Below are 24,818 nucleotides of genomic sequence, written 5' to 3'. Positions count from 1 at the left end.
ATCTTCTGTTTAGATAATGTGTCCATTGATGTAAGTATTAAAGTCCCCTACTATTACTGTATTATCAATTAGTTCCTTTGTATTTGTTAGTAACTTTTATGTATATTGTGTTCCTATATTTTGCGTGCATAAATATTTAACAATTGTTACATTTTTGTTGGATGGCTCCCTTTATTATTATATATTGTCTCTGTCTCTTCTTAGAGTCTTTGTTTTCAAGTTATTTGTCTGATATAAGCATTGCTATTCTGGCTTTCTTTTGACACCCATTTGCATGATAAATCCCCTCCTTTTCAATCTTCAGGTGTCCTTAGGTCTAAAATGAGTCTCATAGGCAGCATATAGATGGGTCTTATTTTTTTATCCATTTTGTCACCCTACATCTTTTGATTAGGGCATTTAGTCCATTTACATTCAAAATAATTATTGATAGGTATGAATTTATTGTCATTTTATTTGTTTTATGGTTGTTTTGATATTTCCTCTGATCCTTTGTTCTCTTTTTCTCTTTCATGGTGTGCTGATTTTCTTCAGTGATATATTTGGATTTCTTTCTCTATATTCTTTACATATTTATCAGTGGTTTTTAATATATTGTTACCACTAGGTTTGCATATAACCTCTTCTGCATATAGCAATCTTTATTAAGTTGATGGTCATTTAGGTTTGAACCCATTCTTTACTCTTCTCCTCCCCATGCTGTAGGTATACATTGCCATATTTTGCATTCTTTTACTTTGTGAGTTGACTGATTTTTTTACAGAAATATTCATTCTTACTGCTTTTGTGTTTCCTGCCTTTATACTGTCACTTTTGGTCTCCTGTTTCTGCTCAGAGTCCCTTTTCCTATTTCTTGCAGACTGGTTCAGTGGTCATGAACTCCTTTAATTTTTGTTTGTCTGGGAAACTCTTTATCTCTCCATGTATTCTGAATAGTACCCCTGCTTGATACAGTATTCTTGGCTGCAGATACTTCCCATTAGCACTGTGACTAGCACTGTGACTCCCTTCTGGCTTGTTAAGAAAGGAGTTGGCTTGAAAAATCTCCTGCTAGCCCTATGGGTTTTCCCTTGCATGTTATTGTCTTCTTTTGTCTTGCTGCTTTAAAAATTTTTTTCCTTATCATTATATTTTGCCAATTTAATTACAATATATCTTGGTATGCATCTGCCTTTGTTGATTTTGGTGAGAGTTCTCTGTGCTCTTGGATCTGAATATATTTCCTTTCCCAGATTATGGATGTTTTCAGTTATTATTTCTTTGCATAAATTCTCTGCCCCCTTCTCTCCTTTTTCCTGTGTTATTTTCTGTCAAACAAAATATGCTGATCTTAATTTAGAAAGTTAAATGAAAATTAATTTCTTAAAATCCCCTTCATACAAATCTCCTTCCTTTGTACCACCCCATTCCTCAAATCAGCCACAACTATAAAATGACTTTGTTTCTCTTTTGGGGCTATGTTTAATCTTTATTTAATTTTATAGTCAGATATTTCTGTGGTTGGGATATCTTGATTTCATATGAGCCATATTTTAAATGCATCATATCTGTATTTAAAGGGATATATATATATTTGAAATCCCTGAAAGTGGAACTTAGAAAAAGTTCAAAAACAAGGAAAGGGGGGCGGGGATCTCATCTTCTAGACAACCTATCTCCATTCCCTGAACTTCAATGATATATTTAATCAGATAGCAGAGGAGTGTTACATTCTTGCTTGAAATCCAAGGTCAGCTGATTAAATATAGAAAAAAAATAATTTGAAAAGGAAAACTTAAAGGTTATGGATAGACAAAACTGAGCTCAAATTTAGTATTTTCCAGAATTATCTTATATAAATTTATTAATATCGCTGCCCTTTAAAGTACATATGTGTAAATTAGGGATAATGTGGTCTATGCTATTGTAAAGGACACTATATGGAGAGTGCACTATATGGAGATCTTTTACTTCAGTTCATGATTATATAGTAATTGCTCAATAAATTGAAACTATTATACATTAATTCAATGAATATTTTTCAGCACCTATTAAATGCCAAGTCCTAATCACTGGAGATATAGCAATGAATAATACAGACAAAAATACTCAACTGGTATGAATAGTGGTAAGTCTCATGGAGAAAACCAAGGCAAAAGGAGCAAGGGGGAGCCATGGAGGAGAGTTTGTGAATCTCAACTGGTTGGTCAAGTAGGCTTCATGTAAAAAGTGACATTTAAGAGAAAGTTTAAGGAGATGGGGAATGAGGGAATGAAGTTTTACCCTTCTAAATGAGCAGCTACATAATAAAATGACAACTTGTAAGAGCAGTCATCATGTATTTGTATTGTCTAGATTGTTCTTCTTAGTTATCTTAAATCAAATGAAACACAAATCCCAGCTTGAGAACCCTAGAGTTTCCCAAAATGAGAAAATCTTCAGGTCAAGAAAATGGAGGATTAAAGACTGGAGATACCACTTGCCATTTGATTTCCTTCTATTCTTGCTTCGTTTCTCATATTGAAATGCATGTGTATTCTTTAGATTAATAGCACAAAAAAATTTATTCTATTACATGTTGTATTAAGATTATTATCTTCTTTGTTCTCTCTACTAGAATATCAAGCAAAAAAAAATTGTATGGAGAAAAATTGCCCAGATAACTCTGTGCTTAGTGATGAAAAACAATTTCAGCTATGGGTTTGTAACCAGAGCAAGAGCAATCTGATGTTGAGCTGCAGTGGGAAAGATAGAAGATTCTTGACAAGATCACCTCATCTCTCTCTCTCTCTCTCTTTCCTTGGGTGCCTCAGGATTGAGGCAATTCTGTCAGTATAGAAATATGAGATAGAATATTAAAATAGCTGTAGGGTCTCAGGAAGGGAATTATAAATATAAATTCTGAGTCAAAAGGGCATTGCCATTTGTTTTCGTGTGTCTTCTGGCTGTTAGCCCAGGAATAAAACTGCCTGAATACTTTGCAACTGAAGGAGGCCTAAGAAGAGCCATGCTACCAAAATGTATGAAGTACAGCTTAGAAAAAATGTCCCAAAAGGTGCTGAACACTGAAACGTAGAGATATTTGATAGAAAATTCACATAAAAGACTGAATTTTGCCTTAACTTTTAATTTATAAATCCTAAATGTACAGATACTTGACAGCTACTTCAACACGTACATAGAAAGAAGTAAAGTCTATCCATACCATATTGTAATGACTAAAAGTTACACTGATTTACCCTTAGTGAAGTGCTAACTTTCTCTTAACCTTTCTTCCTCATGCCCAAAGACAGGACTTATAAGATTAAACTACTTAAACTGGAGAAGGTAGTCTGAGATAATCATACAGATGGTATGATTTCATCAACACTGTCATGCATGCATGCTCTCTCATACCTCTCTGTCTTTCAAATAAACTTCACAGGCACTTATGTGAGCCTGCAATATTAATAATCATTAAAACACAAATTTTTCTTGTTGAGGAAAATTATTAGTCATTTATACCCTCATATGAATAGAGTCTAAGGGCCTGCTACCCTCATGGAATAAAAAACAGGAAACTGTATTACCAAGTGTCTCTAGGAAGAGACAGTGGACAATTACCATCCTTTTGGCCACCATCACCCTCATCATAATGACTAACATGTACTTGGATCAGGCATGGAAGAATCTGTGTCCTCTGGAAAAAACCTCTGCTAAGCTATAACACAGATAATATGGTTCTTAAAATATTTGTACAGGTATAATGCTATTGCCAGTGAGTCATAAATGGCCAAAGGAAAATTGTCCTAAAAACATACATGTGGGAGCAGTACTTTGGGCATCAGCCACATAGCTAAAGTTGCTGTCAGAAGTCAATGAGTATACTCTTTACCATCATCTCTCATCAACTATAAGATTATAGTTTTAATTGGGCTTACTTTTCCTGTTCCTGGTTATCAAATGTATACCACAGAAAACTTGAGAAAAAGATATGAAGTAAAATATCAAATGAATAGCTCACTACCAGAGAAAACAAAAATTAACATTTTAGCTTATTTCCTGCTTATGCTCTTCCTTTTTTACTTTCAAATAATTTCCTTTAGTCTACCCAGGCAAGATCATTATGTATATGAACTATTTTGATTTTCTTACTTGAGAGTTAAATCATGAATATATCAAAATATACTTAAATGTGTTATTTATGGTGGCAACACTATATTCTCTAAAATGGGATAATTGTTTTAATTATCTTTGATACTATAATATAAATGTATATAAACTTATACATTTATATGTGAAAAAAATATATGAATACATATTTATATGTAAATATATTTTAATATATAGTTAGTTGGTATACAGTTAATTTTTTTCTATTATGAAGAACCTAACAACAAACCCTGACTTTTTGTGCAAAAGTCTTGATTTTTTTTTTCAGATTAATTCCAAGAACCAGAACTCATGGTTAGAATAAGCCTCTTGGGCTTTGGTGGTATTAAAAATAAAAAACAAAACAAAACAAAAGACAAGGCCTAAGGACAAGAGTGCCAGATGTTGAGAAAGGATGCAGGCTGAAGAACTGTAACACATTCTTAGAGACCTCCTCACTGGGCAAGATCAGTCTAAATGCTGGAGCACTTGGAGATGGGGGGCAGGGGACAGGGGTACGGGGTGGGAGCAGACATGTCCAGGACCCCGTGAGGAGGGGCTGAAGCAGCAGCTGGGGGCTGTGGTGAGACAGCAAGGGAGTGGCTATGTATTAAGCATGTCAGTATTTTTATGGCCAGAATGAACAGGTCTTTCTGTATTTGATGAATATCAGAACTTTTTTTTGATACATTACTTCAAGAAAATTTCATTTCATGCCTTTACCTTTTATACACAAAAGCTTCCATATCACTGTAATCTCATTAGTATTACATAATGGCTTTTTAAAATCTTGTCGAGTTGTTCTCAGTGAAAATTTGAACTTTTCTTCAAATAGGTTGCTTATTTTCATATTAAATATTATTAGCTAATCAAATACTTTTTCATCACTTCTATAAGTTTGTTGTTGTTGACAGAAACAAAGCTACAGAAGACCCTGGGCATTGATCCCAATCTCTGTAATCCTCAAGCCCCTTTATTAGGTTCACCATCTGCAAAATGAAGATGACAACAGACCCCCTACACTGGGTTGCATGGGTATGTATATTAAATCACAAAGTTTTATTCAATAGTAAATGTCAAGTGGAAGCCTATTCACTAATTAAAGAGATTGTCCCAAACTGTCACAAAAACTGACAAGATACAAATTTTTCCTTCAGCAAAATTGAAGAAACCACATGCTAAGGAGTTCCAAGTACATTGCAGATACTCAAACTGTGAATAAAAAGCTCACATGTTAACAGAAAAAGAATGTGGATCTATCACATTGCTTTTTATCTGTTTTACCTATATCAGGCCATTACTGCATTCTTATGAATTCTAAGGCTGAACAACTGAGTTTATTTGCCTTTCTAAGTATACAGTCATTTAATCTACAAATAATGGTAGTTTTGTCTTCACTCTGCTCATTATCCTGTTTTCTTGTTTCAAGCCTTATTGAATTACCCAAAACAATCTTGTTTACTCTGGTTTTAATGACAATGGTTCCAATGCTGTAGCAATATGCTTGCTTCTCTCAAATTGGTAATGTAGTTATTGTTAATAATGCTTCCATTTCACTTGAAAGTTTTAAATACAATGTGGTAAACTATTTTGTTAAAATTATATGTAGTTTTAATAATATGGTTATGAATGCCTTTAACAAAATATCTGAGGCCCCAAACTATGATTATCCAAAGCAGACAGTCCTAAGTTCTATAAATCAGTTAATCAGTAGAGTCCATATCATAGAATATCCACTAGTATGCTGCACTTAAGTAAAATAGTACTTACTCATTTCAACTTATAAGCATTACAGATTAAAATTATGTGCATGTCTAGAAGTCCCATTTAAACTCCACTTCCTCAGTATAGCCAAACATGATGTTAGCCATACCACTCTGGAGAAATGTCTACCACTTTCTAGAAGGTTACTCATGAAACCATAGATTTTTTGGACCAAAAGCACCTTTAATGGCCCCAGCATCCAAGAAATCAGTACCTAAGTCCTTTCCACAGCATGTCTGAGCAATATTTTCTAGCCTATGCTTACTCCTAGAGTCACAGATAACACCTTATCTCAAGATGTGTACTTTCATTCTGGACAAGTTTGGTCAGTGAATTTTAATATTGACTCAAGAAATCTTTCTCTCTTACAACCATTGGTTCTTTAGGGGGTAGATATTCTGTAATTTGATCAACAGGAAATATCTGAAGATGGGAACAACCACATTCAATCCCCACCCCTGCCCCCCCACCCAGGGCTTAAAAAAAAAGAAAATCCCCTCATTTTCTGTATTTCTCCAGTCATTCCCAGTTTGCTGATATAAATGGTTGGCTTACTCTGGATGACTGAAAAACGTTAACCTTTAGTTCCTACCACCTCCTGGCTTCTAAACTTGACACACTGGCTTTTTCTGTTCCTGCCCTAATTACATTTCCTTCCCTTCTATCCAACTAGCTTAGAAAATAAAACTTCTGTGTCACCTTAACATGCCATTATGAACAGAGACAGAGTTAATATCTAAAAGATTAGATTTTCAAATAGCTGGTTATTACTAAGTACCTAATATCTCGTTTTCCAAGTCAATAATTAACTTTTATATTTGTTTCGTAAAATCTGTTGAACTGGACTAATGTCAAGAGACCTGCCTTTTGTTCTGCTTTGGTGATTCTCGGGCTTCTTATTTGTAAAATGAGATGTTGATGGTTTCTAAACTCTTTTCTATTTTTTAACCTCAGTAGGAATGCTGATGTCTGTGTGTTGTTGTAGAACAAGAAAATTACCTAATTGCTCTCAACATTATGTCAACAAAATTATTACAAAAAAGATGTCATGAGAGGTTTCATACTACCTGTATTTCATATGTGAGTTGCTTCAGTTGATCAAAGATTATCTATGGGGCACCTGGGGGCTCAGTTGGTTAAGCTTCTGACTCTTGATTTCAGCTCAGTTCATAATCTCAGGGTCCTAGGATTGAGCTTTGCGTGGGGCTCTGTGCTTAGCAGGGAGTCTGCTTGAGGATTCTCTCTCTCCCTCTCCCTCTATCCTTCTCCTGCTCTCTCTCTATAAAATAAATAAATCTTAAAAAATTATCTGTAAATGTATATACCATTATATATATTAAGGCAGTTGAGTCAGTACATAAAAGGTTAATAAAAATAGAAGTAAAAAGATTGGATAAAATGAAATTATTTGTTATCATCTTATCTAATCCTTATAAAGCTTTCTGGCATTTGAACATCAGGACTGAATAGTACAGCAGATTTTCCTTTAAGCAGAGCCCAGAGCAAGGAGAACACATTGCCCATTACAGCCTTCTGGAACATTTTTCCAGGCATAAATGTATGCAGTGTAAATTACTAGCATTCTCCTTTACCAAAAAGAATATTTTTTTCTTCATGTACTATCTACCATAAAGACAATATTCATTAAAAATCAAATAATAATGAAACTCCACTGAGTGGCTCAAGCATCAGTATCAAGAGTGAACCAAAAAAACATATTCTATGAGACTTAGAATACAATGCAATTGTTCTCAGTATCTAAAAACAATTGCTAAAATGAACAAGGTATGAGTACTTCAAGACCTTGAATAAAAGCAAATCCGGTTGCTTTGTGTTTCATTGAAGCATGTCACCAACCTCTACAGAAGAGAAGCAGGAGACAGAAAGGGTGCATAGTACTCCCCTGCCCATGTTTCTGAAAAGAAAACCAAATAGGCTGACAAAGAGCATGAGTATTAAGTGATAAAAGCAGCAATTTCATTTAGAGAGGTTTTTAGTTTCTTTGCTTTTACTTGTTTTTTTCATTGTAGTGGGGAGAAGTGGTAGCACCAGTATGTATGTAGAGAAAATATTTACACCAAAGATATGCACAAGATAGTCTGCAGGTATCTGGGCAAGCAGGAAGAGAACATTTACACATTGAAACCAGACAGGTCTGTAAGCTAAGAAGGAAGTAGAATCTTGTATGATACAATATGGGAGCTGAGCACAAGTACTAGACAGGGCTAATGGCCTTGTTTGCCATGGACTGAAGTTCAGTGACTGACTTGAAAGGATACTGATGTCAAAGGATAATGCAAAACTCTCAGGTATCCTTTAGATTGTAGAACATGTGGAGAGACCATTTCTCTAAAAGATAGGAAGTTCCTCATTGTATAGTAATATACTGTTCTTCTGCCCAGTGCTTGCAGTTAGGCAATGATAGGTTATCAAATAAACATGTCCCAGTTGGTATGTGAGCACTCGAACTAACTAAATGGGGTCCTCGCACTATAAAGCAGTGCTTTTTCATGCCAGGAACATCTAGACCTAGGAATTAAAAAAACAAAAAAAACAAAAACAAAACAAAACAAAAAAAAACAGTTTTCATTTCATATAGCTTATTTGCTTAAGCAGAGAATGTTAAGTATCTATAGCTTGAATTTCCCTTGGAGTTTTTCTTATATTTCTGATCAATTTCTTATGAAGAGTAACCTTAAAGGGCACCCATATTCTCTCCCCAAGGCAGAGCCTGTTATTAATACAATGTTAGGGCTCAGTCAGAAAAATTCCAAGTGTTGCTTCCTTTGTTTTGATAAGTTCTCTATATTAGCTCCTATGTGCACCTCTGTGTTAGGAATCACTGTGCAGGCCAAATGTTCCTTTCTCTAGATAGCTTATAAGCATCTGGATAAATTTACATTAGAAATTCAATTAACTTTATATTAAAAGGTCAATTAACTTGGCCATGATAGAGATTGTTTTTAATTACTTTTCCTTGTAGGGCTTCTCTTCTTGTCCAAGCACAAGTGGCACTATCAAATGATAGTCTCACTGCCTGTTGGGTGCCTGAAATTCATATGCAAAACTCACTGGAAAGAACTGTCTTGGTTAAATGAATTTACTTTTATAATCCTTAGGACTTAGAATATCAATAAGCAATGATAGGATATTTTCACTTAAACAATCTCTAAAATATTGTTCATGACCGTATCCTTCATTATTTGTCCTTGCTGCTTTCTATTTTCTTGGTAGAAGATGGTAATAAATAAAAATTATTTAAATAGTTAGCCCTCATTACATCATATCACAGTATATTGTATGAAAAATGAATAAATGACTACATTAAAATCAAATGATTCTAATTCCATTAGAGGGCTCTTAGTTCTCTTTGTGTTCACATGGGTCACAATTTAACTTATTCATGTGTCACTAGAGCACTTATACTTGAGAAACCCAAGAGATCACCACTTGACACTATATAACATGTTGTAGTGTAGTGTTTACTTCTTACCAGGAGGCAACCAATACTAAGCCATCACTTAATCAAAAGAAAATAATAAAAGAAACAAAGGAAGAAAGGTATAAATATATAAGTAATATATATAACTATACTTTACATATGAATATATTAACTCAGATCTCCAGCAACTTAAAAATAAAACAAACACTATTCAAGAGTTATGAGAGGAAGTCTGCAAATGAAATTTTTTGTTTTATTTTTGAAGAAGGGACCAGCCTGTACCTTACAGGAGTGGTAACAGTGTGCTAAGCATGATATAAACTTTATCTGTATAGTTCTCACTACAACCGTATGAGGTAGAATTCATTGTTTCCATTTTACTGAAGAGTAAACAGAAGCTCTAATGGCAGAGTCAGAAACTGCACCCACATCAATCTGCCTTTTCAGACATCCATTTTCTCCTAGGATACAAGGACAGATCTAAGAGTAGTGAGACCATGAAATGCTTGTAAAAGTGGATTTGGGAGTGTGTTGGAGGGCAGTTTGGGAACTGAATCCAAGGAAGGGAAAGGTTTTGGCCAGTGCAACTCAAAGAGTGGGGCCATAAGAGTATAAATTAACTATGTCATTAAACATATTTTCCCCCCATGTTGATAGTTTCTCAATGAAGGGAGCTGTGCACTGATTTACATTCTAGTGCATGCTTCTTTATCTCCTCCTGAACCATTAACAGTTTGCAAACCAGCAAGCAGTCTATGGACCACACATAGGTGGCACAAGCGTAAGGAATATCCTGTAAAATTTTCCTTTACTGTGAACAATTAAATGATTTTGGATAAAAGTTACCTTTAAATTTACTCTATGTGTTTTTCCATTTATAAAAAAGTATAAAAAAGCCACATCAGGGCACGTGGGTGGCTCAGTCAGATAAGCATCTGCCTTCAGCTCAGGCCACGATTCCGGGGTCCTGGGATTGAGCCCCATATCAGGCTCCCTGCTCAGTGGGGAGTCTGCTTCTCCCTCTATAGCTCCCCCTGCTCATGCTTGCAATCTCTCTTTCTCATTCCCTCTCTCTGTCAAATAAATAAAATCTTAAAAAAATATATAAAAAGCTACATTTTATCCATATTTCTATACTAATGAAGGCTTAAGTCTCAAGTGTTATAAAATTATGGGGGCCCTTAATCTTAGTTGAAGTGATACTACTCTTACTAGTTTTAATAAGCCAATCTCTTCCAAAAGCAAAGAAAAATAGTTATCTTAAAGAACGAAAAATATTGCTATCAAACAGCATGATGTTTGGAGTGAAATACAAATTTTTAAAAATGTGTTATTCATACCTGCACCTCCGCCAATGCTTAGAATCTTAATTTCTGATTTTCTATCACCAATCCTGAAAAAAAAATTATGCCATTTAAGAAAAATGTGCTATGTGCTTTGTAAAATCTGATTATTGAATCTAGTTGAAGAGAATAAACTAAAATTATAATGAGCAAAAACTAGGTCAACATGAAAGGTCACACTCATGTCAGTGGTTACACTGCTGTGTTTAGAAATCTTTAGAAAATATGTTCTACTCATTAATGACTTTGAACTGTGAGACTTTTGAAAAGAGCACTATAAACATTTCAGAGACAGGAAATGCCATTTGTTTAGAGATTGTATGGAGAAAAAAAAACAGATAAAGTGGGTCTTTGAGTCTAGTGATCTAATAAGCCATCCATTATAGATAGGAGGAAGGCTAAGGTGATTCATAGTGTATATATGCCCTTCTTCTTTCTTGATAACTTCCTTTCAATGAACAAATGTTTTTAAACATTTATTGTGTGTCCATATTTAGCATTAGGGATATAAAAATGAACAAAACACTGTTTTGTTCTTAAGTTAAAATGTGAAATAATACAGCCCAGTATTAAGAGAAGGGAAAGATGGCAAAGTAGGAGGATCCTAAACTGATCTCCTCCCACAGACACACTGAGGCCACAATGACATATAATACAACTCACAGCGAAAACAACCTGAAGACTAGAAGAAGGAGATTTTACACAGCTAAAGACATAAAGAAGCCATATCAAGAAGGGTAGGAGGGGTAGAGGTGTGGGAGGAACCAAACCCGCAGCATGGCAACTACAGGCTGGAGGGATATCAAAGGCAAGGAGATCCTTCCTAAGGTGTGAGGGGGTGAAACCTCACCTGACGCACCCCATGTTACAGGAACCTATACCAGGAAGACAAGCCTTCAGAAAATCTGGCTTTGAAAAATCAGCAGGAATTAACTCCAGGAGAGCCAGGCCATAGAAAACTGAGACTCTGCTCCTAAAAGGTCAGCACACAGTATCACTCAATCAGAGACCCAGTACAGAGACAGAGGTTTGAAAAGTACCTGGACATATAGGAAGAAATGTATTGGCTAATCTCAATGTTTGTGCTGGAGGGTAGAAGCTTTCTCCAGGAATGGAAGTTTTGGCAGGCCTCATTTTTCTTGCCCTTTTTCAGTCTAACTAGCTAGATGTTGGTAGGAGCCAATGTTGCCACTCTCCATCTACTGCTTGCTCTTCCTGGCAAACCCCTGCAGACCTGGCCCAGCAGGCAGCCCTCCAAAGCAGGTCCTACACCACCACACCCAGAAGACAACCCCACCTGGGACCAGTGCCCCACAAAAGTGATTTCTTCACTGAGGATACTGAGGGGCAGCCCCACCCACCAGCAAACCTGCAGTAATTGTGGCTAAGCCTCTCTGAAAGCTGTGTTGGGAGCTCACACCACTGACCAGCAAGTGCACAGAAGCTATAGCTTGGTCTGTCAGCCAGCCAGGCTATGGGCCATCTCTGGCCATCATTGTGATCACAGTAGTTGCAATCTGATCACAACAGGAGGGTACAGAAAGCCCACACAAGGGACATCCCTGGAGCACCTGGTTCTGGAGAATGGGGGCATTGCATTACTGGGCCCCATAGAATGCCTTCTACATAAGACCACTACTTTCAAGACCATGAGATATAGCTGACCAACTAATGCACAGAAATAAACAGAGTATCAAAGAAAATTAGAAGACACAGGAATATATTCCAAACAAAGAACAAGACAAAATATCAGAAAAAGAACTAAACAAAACAGATAAGCAGGTACCTGATGAAGAAATGAGAGTAATGTTTATAAAGGTGCTCACCAGATTTGGAAGAGGAGTGGATGAACTCTATGAGAACTTCAGTGAAAACACAGAAAATGGAAAAAAGAACCAATCAAAGCTAAAGAACACAATAACTGAAATGGAAAATATACTAGAGGGAATCAACAGCACATTAGAGGATGCAGAAGAACAGAGCAGCAATCTGGAAGTCAGGATAATGGAAAGCACCCAAGCTGAACACCAAAAAGAAAAATTTTCAAAAAATGAGGATAGGTTAAGGGACCTCTGTACATCAGGAGTACTAACATTTGTATTATAGGGGTGCCAGAAGGAAAGGAAGGGGCAGAAAACTTACTCAAAGAAATAATTGCTGAAAACTTCACCAACCTGTGGGAGGAAGTAGTTTCAGGAATAACAGAGAGCCCCAAACAAGATGAACCAGAGGAGGTCTACACAAAGATACATAATAATTAAAATGCCAAAACTTAAAGATAAGATGAAAATCTTAAAAGCAGCAAGAGAAAAGAAAGCACTCATATACAGAGGAAATCCCACAATGCTATAACCTGATTTTTCACCAGAAGTTTTCCAGGCCAGAAGATAGTGGCAAGATATATTCAATGTGCTGAAAGAAAAGAAGCCTACAACCAGGAGTATTCTACCGGCAAGATTAACATCCAGAATTGAAGGAGAGATAGTTTCCCAAACAAACAGAAATTAAAGGAGTTCATCACTAAAACAGACTCACAAGAAATGTTAAAGGGACTTCTTTATGTGGAAAAGAGAAAGCCATAACTAGAAATAAAAAAATTATGAAGGAAAAAAATTCACTGGTAAAAATCAAATAAAGCTAGGATGAAGGATAAAACATAAAGGTAGTGAAATAAATTCTATCTACAAAAATTAGTTAAGAATTACACAGAATAAAAAGTTATAAAATATGATATCATATACATAAAACATGGAACAGAAGTAAAAATGTTTTTATTTTAGAATGTGTTTGAATGTAAGCAACCATAAACTTACTATAGACTGTTATATACATAAAATGTTATATGTGAACTTCATAGTAACCAACCACACACACACACACACAAAACCTATAGTAGATACACAAAAAGTAAAGAGAAAGGAATCCAAGCTTTACACTAAAGAAAGTCATCAAATCACCTGGCAATAGAGCAAGAGCAAAACAAAAGAGAAGAGCTACAAAAACAATTATTAGCAATTGTAAATATTTATTCACCCAAAAGAGAGGCACCTAAATATATAAATCAAATATTATCAGACATAAAGAAGTAACAGTAATACAATAATAGTAGGGGACTTTCATCCCATTTACATCAATAGATAGATCATCCTGGCAGAAAATTAATAAGCAAACAGTGGCTTTGAACAATACATTAGAACAGATGGACTTAACAGATACATACAGAACATTCTATTCAAAAACAGCAGAATACACATTTTTTTCAATTGCACATAGACATTCTCTAAGACAGATCACATTAGCTTACAAAACTTGTATCAATAAACTTAAGAGAAGTGAAATTATATCAAACTTCAGAAAAGATCACAATATGAAACTAGAAATCAATTACAAGGGAAAAAAATGGGGGGAAATGGAGGCTAAACAGCACACTACTAAAAAACCAATGGGTCAACTAAAAAAAAAATCAAAGAGAAAATTAAAAAAAAAATACCTGGAGACAAATAAAACTTGAAACACAGCAGTGCAAAATGTTTGGGATGCAACAAATGCAATTCTAAAAGGGAAGTTGACAGTGATACAGGTCTACCTAAGAAACAAGAAAAATCTCAAATAAACAATCAAATCATACACCTAAAGGACTGGAAGAAGAATAAATGAAGCTTGAAGTTAGTAGAATGAAGGCAATAATAAATATCAGAGAGGAAATAAATGAAATCAAGACTTAAAAAACAATTGGAAAGATCAGTGAAACCAAGATCTGGTTCTCTGAAAAGTTAAACAATTCATAAACCTTTAGTCAGATTCATTAAGAAAAGTGGAGAGAGGACTCAAATAAAATCATAAATGAAAGAAAAGTTACAACTGACACCACAGAAATACAAAGGATTATAAGAAACTACTCTGAAAAATTATATGTAAACAAATTATACACTGAGAAATAGAAGAAATGGATAAATTCCTAGAAAAATATAACCTTCTAAGACTGAATCAAGAATAAACAGAAAAATCTTAACAGGCAGATTACTATTGACAAAATTGAATCAGTAATCAAAAAACTTCCAACAAACAAAAATCCAGGACTAGATGGATTCACAGGAGAATTCTACCAAATATTTAAAGAAGAATTAATACCTATTATTCCCCAAACTATTCCAAAAAATGGAAGAGGAAGTAATGCTTCCCAATTCATTCTGTGGGGCCAGCATTGCCCTGATAACCAAAATGAGATAAAAATACTAATTTTTTTTTAATTACAGACCAGTATCCAACATAGATGCATAAATTCTCAACAAAATGTTAGCAAACCAAATTCAACAACACATTAAAAGAATCACTCACCACAGTCAAATAGGATTTATACTGGGATACAAGGATGATTCAATATCTGCTAATCAATCAGTGTGATATACCACATTAACAAAAGGAAGGACAAAAATCATATGATCATCTCATTAGATGCAAAAAAGCATTTGACAAAATTGAACATCTATTCATGTTAAAAACTCTGAACAGAGTGGGCTTAAAGGAAACATACCTTAACATAACAAAGGCCATACAGGAAAAACCCACAGCTAGCATTATACTCTGGTGTAAAGTTGAAAGCTTTTCTTCTAAGGTCAGGAACAAGACAAGGATGTCCACTCTTACCACTTTTGTTCAACATAGTACTAAAGTCCTAGCCACAGCAATCAGACAAGAAAAAGAAAAGACATCCATGTTGGTAAGGAAAAAGTTAAACTGTCACTCTTTACAGATATGATATTTTATGTACAAAACCCTAAAGATGCACTAAAAAACTATTAGAAGTATGAAATCAATTCAATAAAGTTGCACAATCCAAAATTAATAAAAATCTGTTCCATTTCTGTACACTAGTAACAAACTAGCAGAAAGAGAAATAAGAAAGCAATCCTATTTACAATTGCATTAAAAAAGAATAAAATATCTCAGAATAAATTTAAACAAGGAGGTGAAGCATTTATCCTCTGAAAACTATAAGACACTGATGAAAGAAATTAAAGGAACAGAAATAAATGAAAAGATATACCATGCTCATGGATTGGAAGAATTAAAATTGTTAAAATGTCCATACGACCTAAAGCAATATACAGATTTAATACAATTTCGCTCGAAATACCAATAGCATTTTTCACAGAACTAGAACAGATAATCTTTAAATTTGTAGGGAACCACAAAAGACCTCAAATAGCCAAAGAAATCTTAAGAAAAAAACAACAAAGCTAGAGGTATCACAATCCCAGATTTCAAACTATATTACAAAGTGATAATAATCAAAAGTATATGCTACTAGCACAAAAACAGACACATAGATCAATCGAATGGAATAGTAAGCCCAGAAATAAATGCATGCTTATATTCTCAATTAACCTATGACAAACGAGTCAAGAATATACAATGAGAGGGTTTCTGGGTGGCTTAGTTGATTAAGCATCTGACTCCTGGTTTTAGCTCAGGTCATAATCTCATGGGTCATGAAATTTTGCTCCATGTCAGGCTCCATGCTCAGCGGAGAGTCTACTGGAAAGATTCTCTCTCTGCCTGTCCCCCACTCACTCATGCTCTCTCACTCTAAAACAAACAAATAACTCTTAAAATAGAACAAGTGAAGGACAGTCTCTTCAATAAATGTTACTGGAAAAACTGGATAGCTACATGCAAAATCATGAAACTGGATCACATTCTCATACCATAAGGAAAAATAAACTCAAAATGGATTAAAGACCTGAATTTAAGACACAAAACTATAAAAATCCTAAAAGAAAACATAGGCAGTAATCTCTTGGACATTAGCCTTCGCAAGATATTTCATCTGTCTCCTCGGACAAGGGAAACAAAGAGCAAAAATAAACAGTTGGGAGTACATCCAAACTAAAAGGCTTTTGCATGGCAAAGAAACCACCAACAAAACAAAAGGCAACCTAGTGAATGGGAGTAGATATTTGCCAATGACATATCCCATAAAGGGTTAACATCTAAAATATATAACGAATGCCTACAACTCAACAGAAAAAAAGAAAGAAAGAAAGAAAGAAAGAAAGAAAGAAAGAAAGAAAGTCCAATTAAAAATCTTAGAGGAGGGGCGCCTGGGTGGCTCAGTGGGTTAAGCCTCTGCCTTCGGCTCAGGTCATGATCCCAGGGTCCTGGGATCGAGCCTTGCATCGGGATCTCTGCTCAGCAGGGAGCCCGCTTCCCCACCTCTCTCTGCCTACCTCTCTGCCTACTGTCAAATAAATAATAAAATCTTAAAAAAAAAAAAATCTTAGAGGACCTAAATAGACATTTTTCCCAAGAGGATATACAGATGACCAACAGATACATGAAAAGATGCTTAACATCACGAAATGTCAGGGCACTGTAAATGATAACCTTATTGAGATACTACTTCACAACAGTCAGAATGGGTAGTATCAAAAAGACAAAAAATAGCAAGTGTCAGTGAGGATGTGAACAAAGGGGAACATTGGTGCACCGCTGGTCAGAATGTAAAATGGTTCAGCCACTATGGAAAACAGTATGGAAACAGTATGGAAAACAGATTCCTAAAAAATTAAGAATAAAAATACCACACAATTTAGCAATTCCACTTTTGGGTATTTACCCAAAGAGAAGGAAAACACTAAATAAAGATATATGCTCCCCTATGTTTATTGAACCATTATTTACAAAAGCCAAAATATGGAAGCAACCTAAGTATGAATGGATGAATGGAGAAATATGTGATATATATACACAATGGAATATTACTCAGCCATTTAAAAAATGAGATCTTGCCATTTGTGACAACATGGATGGACTTAGAGGGTATTCTAAGTGAAATAAAGCAGATGGAGTAAGATAAATGCCTTATGATTTCACATATATGTCAGATCTAAAAAACAAAACTAACAAATAGGCATCATCAGCAACAACAACAACAAAACAGAAGCAGACTCATAAATATAGAAAATAAACGTGGTTGCCAGAGGGAGGGGAGTGAGGTGATGGGTGAAATAGGCATGGGGTTTAAAGGATACAAACGACCAGTTATAAAATAAATAAGCAAGGGAATGCATGGGAATATAGTCAATAATACTGTAATAATATATGGTGACAAATGGTAATTATACTTACTGTGGTAAGCATTTTGTAATGTGTATGATTTTGGAATCACTACATTGTGTACCTGAAACAATACTGCATATGAACTATACTTCAATTAAAACTAAAGAAAAAAATAGAGCTCAGTATTATGGTTCTAGTACTGGAAATGGAATGGGGTTGATTTACTGGGAGGTAACAGTAGGACTTGCTTTTGATTGATGCTAATAAAAGGGAAGGGGGTATTATGACTGACTAATTTCCAGCTTGGGTGACTGCATATGGTGAAAAAAAAGAAGCTGGAGAATATAGTTTGAAGGCAAGTTTGTGTTTTGTCAGGGTGCTTTGTTTTTTGTTTTTTGTTTTTTTAATCGGAATTCTACAAACATTTGGATATGCAAGATTTAAGTTGAGTGGGAGACAGATCGGGTCAATGATGTATTCTGGAGAGTTAGCATCATAAAGTTACGGTCTAACTAGGAGACTGGATTCTATCACCCAAGCATACTGCAGAGAATTAGACAAGAAGTAGGATAATGATGTAATGCCAACTTTTAAAAGTCACTGGATTATGGGGAACACACAAAGGGGACAAAGAAGAAAACAGTAAAGCTTAGAGAGGATAGAATTAGAGAAAGAGAAAGCCATTAGTAGTGTTAACAGTAGCAGAGTGTACTACCAAAAAATAAAGGAGGAATCATCTCCATTGAATTTGGCAATATGAGTATCTTTGATAATAGTTTTAAAAAGAATGTTGAGGGCAGAAGTCAGATGGCAGTGAGATTAAAAGTGAGCTGAATAAAGAGAAATAAGATCTAGAGATTGTTGTACTATAATAAAAGTGTAAGAATGGAAAGGGAAAACAGGAACCAAGAGTGGTATTTATGTGGACTCTAGCTTTGCAGCTGCTTTTTTTCCCCCTCATGTGAGAGAGCCTGGACAGAGTAGTAGAACAAAAACAGATTGAAGCAAAGTTCACAAAGGATAGATTCAAGGACACCTATGAATGAATTGCCTTCCTTAGTTCTAATTATCTTCCCACTCATGATCATAGTCCTAATACACCCATCCCTATCTATGGTCTTGGTTAATTCTTAAAACTGCTTTATATCTGTAGATAGCATATTGAAGCCATGGAGCACAGCACCAAGGTTGAAGTCATAGCCTACTGATATATTACCTTAAGCAAGTTATTTAATTTCTCTGCATCTTTACCTCCTATGAAATAGGATAATAATACCACCTACTATATAGAATTGTAATAATAGTATCTAGTTTAAGGAACAGTTGTGCGGATTAAGTGATTTAATTCACATAAATCTCTTAGAAATGTGTCTGCACATGACAAGCACTCAACATATATTAGCAATTGTTATTGCTAATTGTCCAGCAATTGTCAAGCAATTGTCCAGTCACAACTAAGTGATTTCACTCTTTGAATCTTCACAATTTTTCTATGAATTAGATACTATTATGAACCTATTTCACACATTATGATGAATAATTATTGAAAACTTACTATTTTCCAGCCAGGGATCTAACTGTATAACATATAGGGGTGCCTGGGTGGCTCAGTCATTAAGCGTCTGCCTTCAGCTCAGGTCATGATTCCCCAGTCCTGGGATTGAGCCTGGCATTGGGCTCCCTGCTCAGTGGAGGCCTGCTTCTCCCTCTCCCACTCCCCCTGCTTGTGTTCCCTCTCTCGCTGAGTCTCTTTCTATCAAATAAATAAGTAAAATCTAAAAAAAAAAAAATGTATAACATATAACAACAGCAACACAATTTATTATTTACAGCAATATACTGGAACTCTCCCCACCCCACAGTTTGCATCCAGATAGGGATTGTTTCTCCAAGGAAACAAACCATCTTGGTGATTAACTTACAATACTGACATCCGAGAATCTCTCAGTAAACAACTGAATTCACATCCAATTCCTACAGTGAGTCACCCACTCAAACTTCACTTACATACACAAAAAGGATCTGAACACCTTTTTAGTGTCTCACTATTGATTGGATGGATAATCAAATCACATCAGGTGGCTAGGGAGTTCCCCTAACATAAGAGGGACCAAAAGAAACAGAAAAAGAGCACTCAGAAGAAAGCAGGGAGCAGAGGAAAATTTTATAATAGATAAAATAGGTATTACACCTGTGAAAGATGAACAGGCTATAAAAAAGAACATTTTTGAAAATTAAAACTATAATAGTAAAAAAATTAATAGAAAGGCTATAAGATAAAATTGTAAAAATTGTATATGTAAGAAAATTAGGGAATTAATTCAGGAGATCTGGTGTTTGATGAATATAAATTCCAGAAAGAAAATCAGAGAGAAGGGATGATAAAATAATACCAAATTTGCCTGAGATGAAAGATCTGAATCTTGATTGAAGTGGCCCAGGGACTGCCCACAAAAATGTGTGAAAAAGGAATGCCAGGGTGGCTCAGTCGGTTAAGCGTCTGCCTTCAACTCAGATCATGATCCCAGGGTCCTGGGATCGACTCCTGATTTGGACTCCCTGTTCAGTGGGGAGTCTGCTTCTCCCTCTGCCTGCTGCTCCCCCTGCTGTCCTCTCTCTCTGACAAATAAAATCTTAAAAATAAAATGTGTGAAAAAGTCCCACACTACAACTCATCTTAAAATTTTAGAATACTAAACAGAACATCCTTAAAACTTCTAAGTAGGGAAAACAAAAACAAAACAAACAAAAAAAAGGTCACAAGCCAAACAAGAACAATTTGAAGGACATTGGATTTCTCAATAGAAACTCTAGTTGCTAAAAGAAAACGAAAAAATACCTTTAAATTTCTGATATAATATTTCAGGATAGCAATTGCTATCTAATAAAGATGACCATAGATTGAAGGTACTTTTAAACATAACAAAATCTCAAAGAAGTTTACTTTTCATGCACTCTTTCTTGGGAAGCCTTAAAGGACAAGAAGAAGAAGTGGGGTGGGGGGTGGGGTTGGATGAGGCTGAGGATGATAAAAGTCTAAAGAAATCAAGAAAAGAATGACAGGAGATCCAGAATCGGGGAATTCAGTACTGCAGAGAGGAGAAGAGAATTTCTAGAAGGTGAAATAAATTCTATCAATAATTGTACAGCAGATCACCAGCAAATCACCAGAGTGGAAAAGATGAAGAGAGTTCCAGAAAAGATGTTCCCATGGGGAAAAATTAACAGATGACTTGATTTGTTGGATTATATTGAGAGAAGATTAATCCTTCTGCTTGGGTTACAAGTAGTGACAGGTATATTGAAAACTAAGAAAAGAAACTAAAATCAAAACAATAGTTAACTCTAGGAAAAAAAACAAAAAGTACCTGAAAGGAAATGTGATTGTAGTTTAATGCTTTAAGGGCGAAAGGCAACAAACACAGGGATAAACACCCATGTAAAGGGCTAAAGACCATTTTCAGAAATCTACCCGGGTTGAAATCTTTGACAGATTTCCTCCACCTGCCTCCATGCTTTCTATAGGAGAATTTCTTGCCTTCCCCCGCTCAGTACTTGAACTTTACACTTGGCACTGCCTCTCTTCAAATGCTGTTGTGATTCAGGAAGTCTCTTTAGCATAAACCATGGGGAAGGAACTATTAACTAGAAGGTCTGAGAAGCCTGCTGGGGGCAGTGAAGGGAATGAGAGAACACTCTCTGGGCACAAATGCAGGAGAAAGGGTAAAGCCAGCTGAGTCATTAAATAATTATTATATAATTATATAATTATAATTATTATAATCATTCAATTATGTATAATATGTACATAGGCAAAATGATATAAACATTCAAATTATTGAACCCAAAATTTTGACATAAATATACTGACATGACAGGGAAGGAAATGTATGTGTTTATTTAGCTATTTTAATACAGTAAAATTAAGAATAAGAAGAATAACGTGTTATTTAGAATTAGGAAAGAAAATTTCATAAGAAACAATTAAAATACTTCAAAATGTTGAAAGTGGTTGCTTCTGAGATGGGAGGAATAGGGCTAGGAACCAGTTTTTTGTTTTTTGTTTTTCTACCACTGCAGTGCTAATTTAGTTATGCTTTTGAAAGTTCTTCAGTCTTTCACAGATTCTACATTCAATACTTCTAAGCAGACTGTGGACACCATGAAGATAGGGGTCATCATTCATTATGTTATATCCATTCACAGTGCCTCTTCAAACCACTGATGACTGAAGAAAACCAAGGGTCTGGATAAGCTACGGACATGAACACAGACCTTTAGTACAGCAAAAGAATTCAGAAATTAACTTATAATCTTTAATTTTAGAAATGAACAAAAAGACCCAAAGAAGTAAATTATTAGTTCCTAGATAAGAAGTTACCTGTATTTGAGGTATGCTTTGATTTTGGCATCATTGTTCTAATACTTACTAATTATTAATAAATTATATAACACTCTATTTAAAAAAAATTAAAAACTGAACCGTGAAAAATATAAAGGGAAATGGAATTTCACACACATCCAACAATGCCTGCTTTCATCAGGCAGAGGTACTGTCCAGGTGAAAGAATTTCAGGCCCACAATAGAGAAATCCAGCAAAAGATAAAATATCAGTTTTCTTTGCTGTTGCAAATTGGATCCACAGTCAGTCATTTCTTCCCAGTTTTCTATCATTATTTCCTGAAGCAGAGTAAGTTACAGCAATCCACCCCCAGATAGGTGATTTGATTATCTTTAGCATGTGGAATCTTTTACTCTCATAATGCTTATCAGCTCTGGCACAAATTGAACACATTAATCACCAAAAAAAAAAAAAAAAAAAAAAAAAGGTCTGCAAGAAGGATAGGAACTAGTGAGGTTCACTGATAATGGGAAAATGGTTTGTTTTTTTTTTTTTTTTAAAGAACCACATTGCTAATATTAAGTTGAAAGGAAAAGACAGTGTTTTTTTTTGTTTTGTTTTTTGTTTTTTTTTTGAGAATGATAACTTTAAGAATGGATAAGGAAGTGAATTTAAATGGATATTAGGAGAACCCAGAAGCACCCATTCCTCAATCCACAGGGGTAAACAGTATTTGGTAATTATTTATATTTTATTCTAATCAAAAGAATACTAAATTCTGCATTTGGTACTTTTTTGAAACGCGAAATCTGGAGGAGGGCTGAAAAATCTGAGCTCAAAGATTTGCATCTTTTCCCAAATGAACATGGATGTGTGCCTTCAAATGGTTAACGCTTATCTCCGCGCAGCTGGAAATACTGCACAAATCGGAGCCTTTGAACATGGAAAGCGAGCATCTAACTAAAGCACGGCAGGAGAAGGGGCGCAGGGGTGGGGGGGGGGCGAGGAGGGCTGGGTGGAAGCTGCTATCAGTAGCTCCTTCTTATCCCCTCGCCCAGCCTGCAGGGCTGGGCTCGACCCATCTATCATTGCACACAAGGAGCCGGAGGCTTGTCTTTTTGACAAAAACGTCCTTTTTTGTTACCTTGCTATTATTCCTGGCAGCTTCTTGTCCATGAATTCCTGCATGCACTGGTGTTCCGTGGAACTGTTGAGAAACCTCCGAAAAGATTCAACGTATCGGTTGTGGTCAGAAAACAAGCTCCTCATGGAAGATGCCATGTTTGCTTTTCTGATGGAAGACAGAGAAGGAAGTTTAACTTCCCCTCCTTTTCTTCCCAGTTCCCTATTTTTTCTCCTCAACACCACCCTCTCCCTCCTACCCTCCCTCCCCCGCAAAAAAAAAAAAAAAGAAAAAGAGAAAAACAAACAACAACAACAACAAAAAAAACAAAACAAACAAACAAAAAACCCTAAAACAAAAACAAAACAACACAAGACAAAACCCACCAAAACCTGCTTTGAATTTAACAGGCACTGAAGGCTGGTGTGCAAATCTCATTATTACGTCAGTCATTTGTACAGGACTTTTGCGGCTACTTTAACCCTTACACTGTTGTTTTGTAAGAAAGGGAGGTGGGAAAGTAAAGCAATAAATCCACTGTTACAACTTGTTTGTTAACGCCTGAAGTTCAGAAAGCCGAAAACACAGACTGGATTCTAATCATATCCTGTTTGTGAGCAGCAGCCAGACATAAATTCCAAGTGGTACAGTGGCGGCTTTAAGGGCGAAAGGCAACAAACACAGGGATAAACACCCATGTAAAGGGCTAAAGACCATTTTCAGAAATCTACCCGGGTTGAAATCTTTGACAGATTTCCTCCACCTGCCTCCATGCTTTCTATAGGAGAATTTCTTGCCTTCCCCCCGCTCAGTACTTGAACTTTACACTTGGCACTGCCTCTCTTCAAATGCTGTTGTGATTCAGGAAGTCTCTTTAGCATAAACCATGGGGAAGGAACTATTAACTAGAAGGTCTGAGAAGCCTGCTGGGGGCAGTGAAGGGAATGAGAGAACACTCTCTGGGCACAAATGCAGGAGAAAGGGTAAAGCCAGCTGAGTCTGTAGGAATTCCCCAAGTGCTTATGAGCATTGGATCTTAGATACCTAGGGTTGGATGAGCTTCTGGTGGCCCAGCGTTGTCACCAAAGACCCAAAGTGTTAGAATATCCACATGCTGGACTTTTTACCTGGGACATGGTGTTTAAAAAGACCACTCCCAGGGCACCTGGGTGACTCAGTCAGTTAAGCGTTTGTCTTGGCTCAGGTCATGATCCCAAGGTCCTGGAAACCAGCCCAGAATCACGCTCCTTGTTTAGCAGGGAATCTACTTCCCTATCTCCTTTGGCTCCCCTCTCCTCTTCCCTGATTGTGGGCTCTCTCTCTCTCTCTCTCTCAAACTCTTTCAAAATAAATGAATAAAATCTTAAAAAAAAAAAAAAAAGAAAGAAAGAAAGAAAAAAAATCACTCTTCCAGCTTAGGATGTTAATAACAGTATAAGAATTAATGAGGTTATAAGAATTAATATTATAAGGTTATAAGAATTAATGAGTTAGTTCCTATACATCTCTTAGAAGTGTGTCTGCCTAAGCCACTCCTGTGCTCTGATTCAGTTCCAAAACTGCCCTCCAAGCATTCAACACTCCCAAACTCTCTTTTATAAGCACTTTGTGGTCACACTACTCTTGGAGCT

The 24,818-nt window shown here is 35.7% G+C and overlaps 1 protein-coding gene across 2 annotated transcripts in view; it reads right to left on the bottom strand.

Moving 5' to 3' along the window:
• Positions 1 to 23,644, bottom strand: part of HNMT (histamine N-methyltransferase) — a 44,167-nt gene extending 20,523 nt beyond the window's left edge. The window contains exons 1-3 of one of the 2 annotated variants that reach the window (XM_080798820.1): positions 23,574 to 23,644; positions 23,209 to 23,355; positions 10,657 to 10,709 (exon numbers count right to left, since the gene is read on the bottom strand). In XM_080798820.1, coding sequence (XP_080654946.1) covers positions 10,657 to 10,709; positions 23,209 to 23,345 — 190 coding nt within the window. In that variant the 5' untranslated portion in view covers positions 23,346 to 23,355; positions 23,574 to 23,644. Of the gene's footprint in view, positions 1 to 10,656; positions 10,710 to 23,208; positions 23,434 to 23,573 lie in introns of those variants that run through there. The other variant, XM_080798821.1, reaches the window with a different exon arrangement.
• Between the last annotated feature and the right edge of the window lie 1,174 nt (positions 23,645 to 24,818).

This window comes from Martes martes (assembly GCF_963455335.1).
Source record: "Martes martes genome assembly, chromosome: 3".
Lineage (NCBI taxonomy): Eukaryota > Metazoa > Chordata > Mammalia > Carnivora > Mustelidae > Martes > Martes martes.
This window is presented reverse-complemented; position numbering and strand designations above follow the sequence as displayed.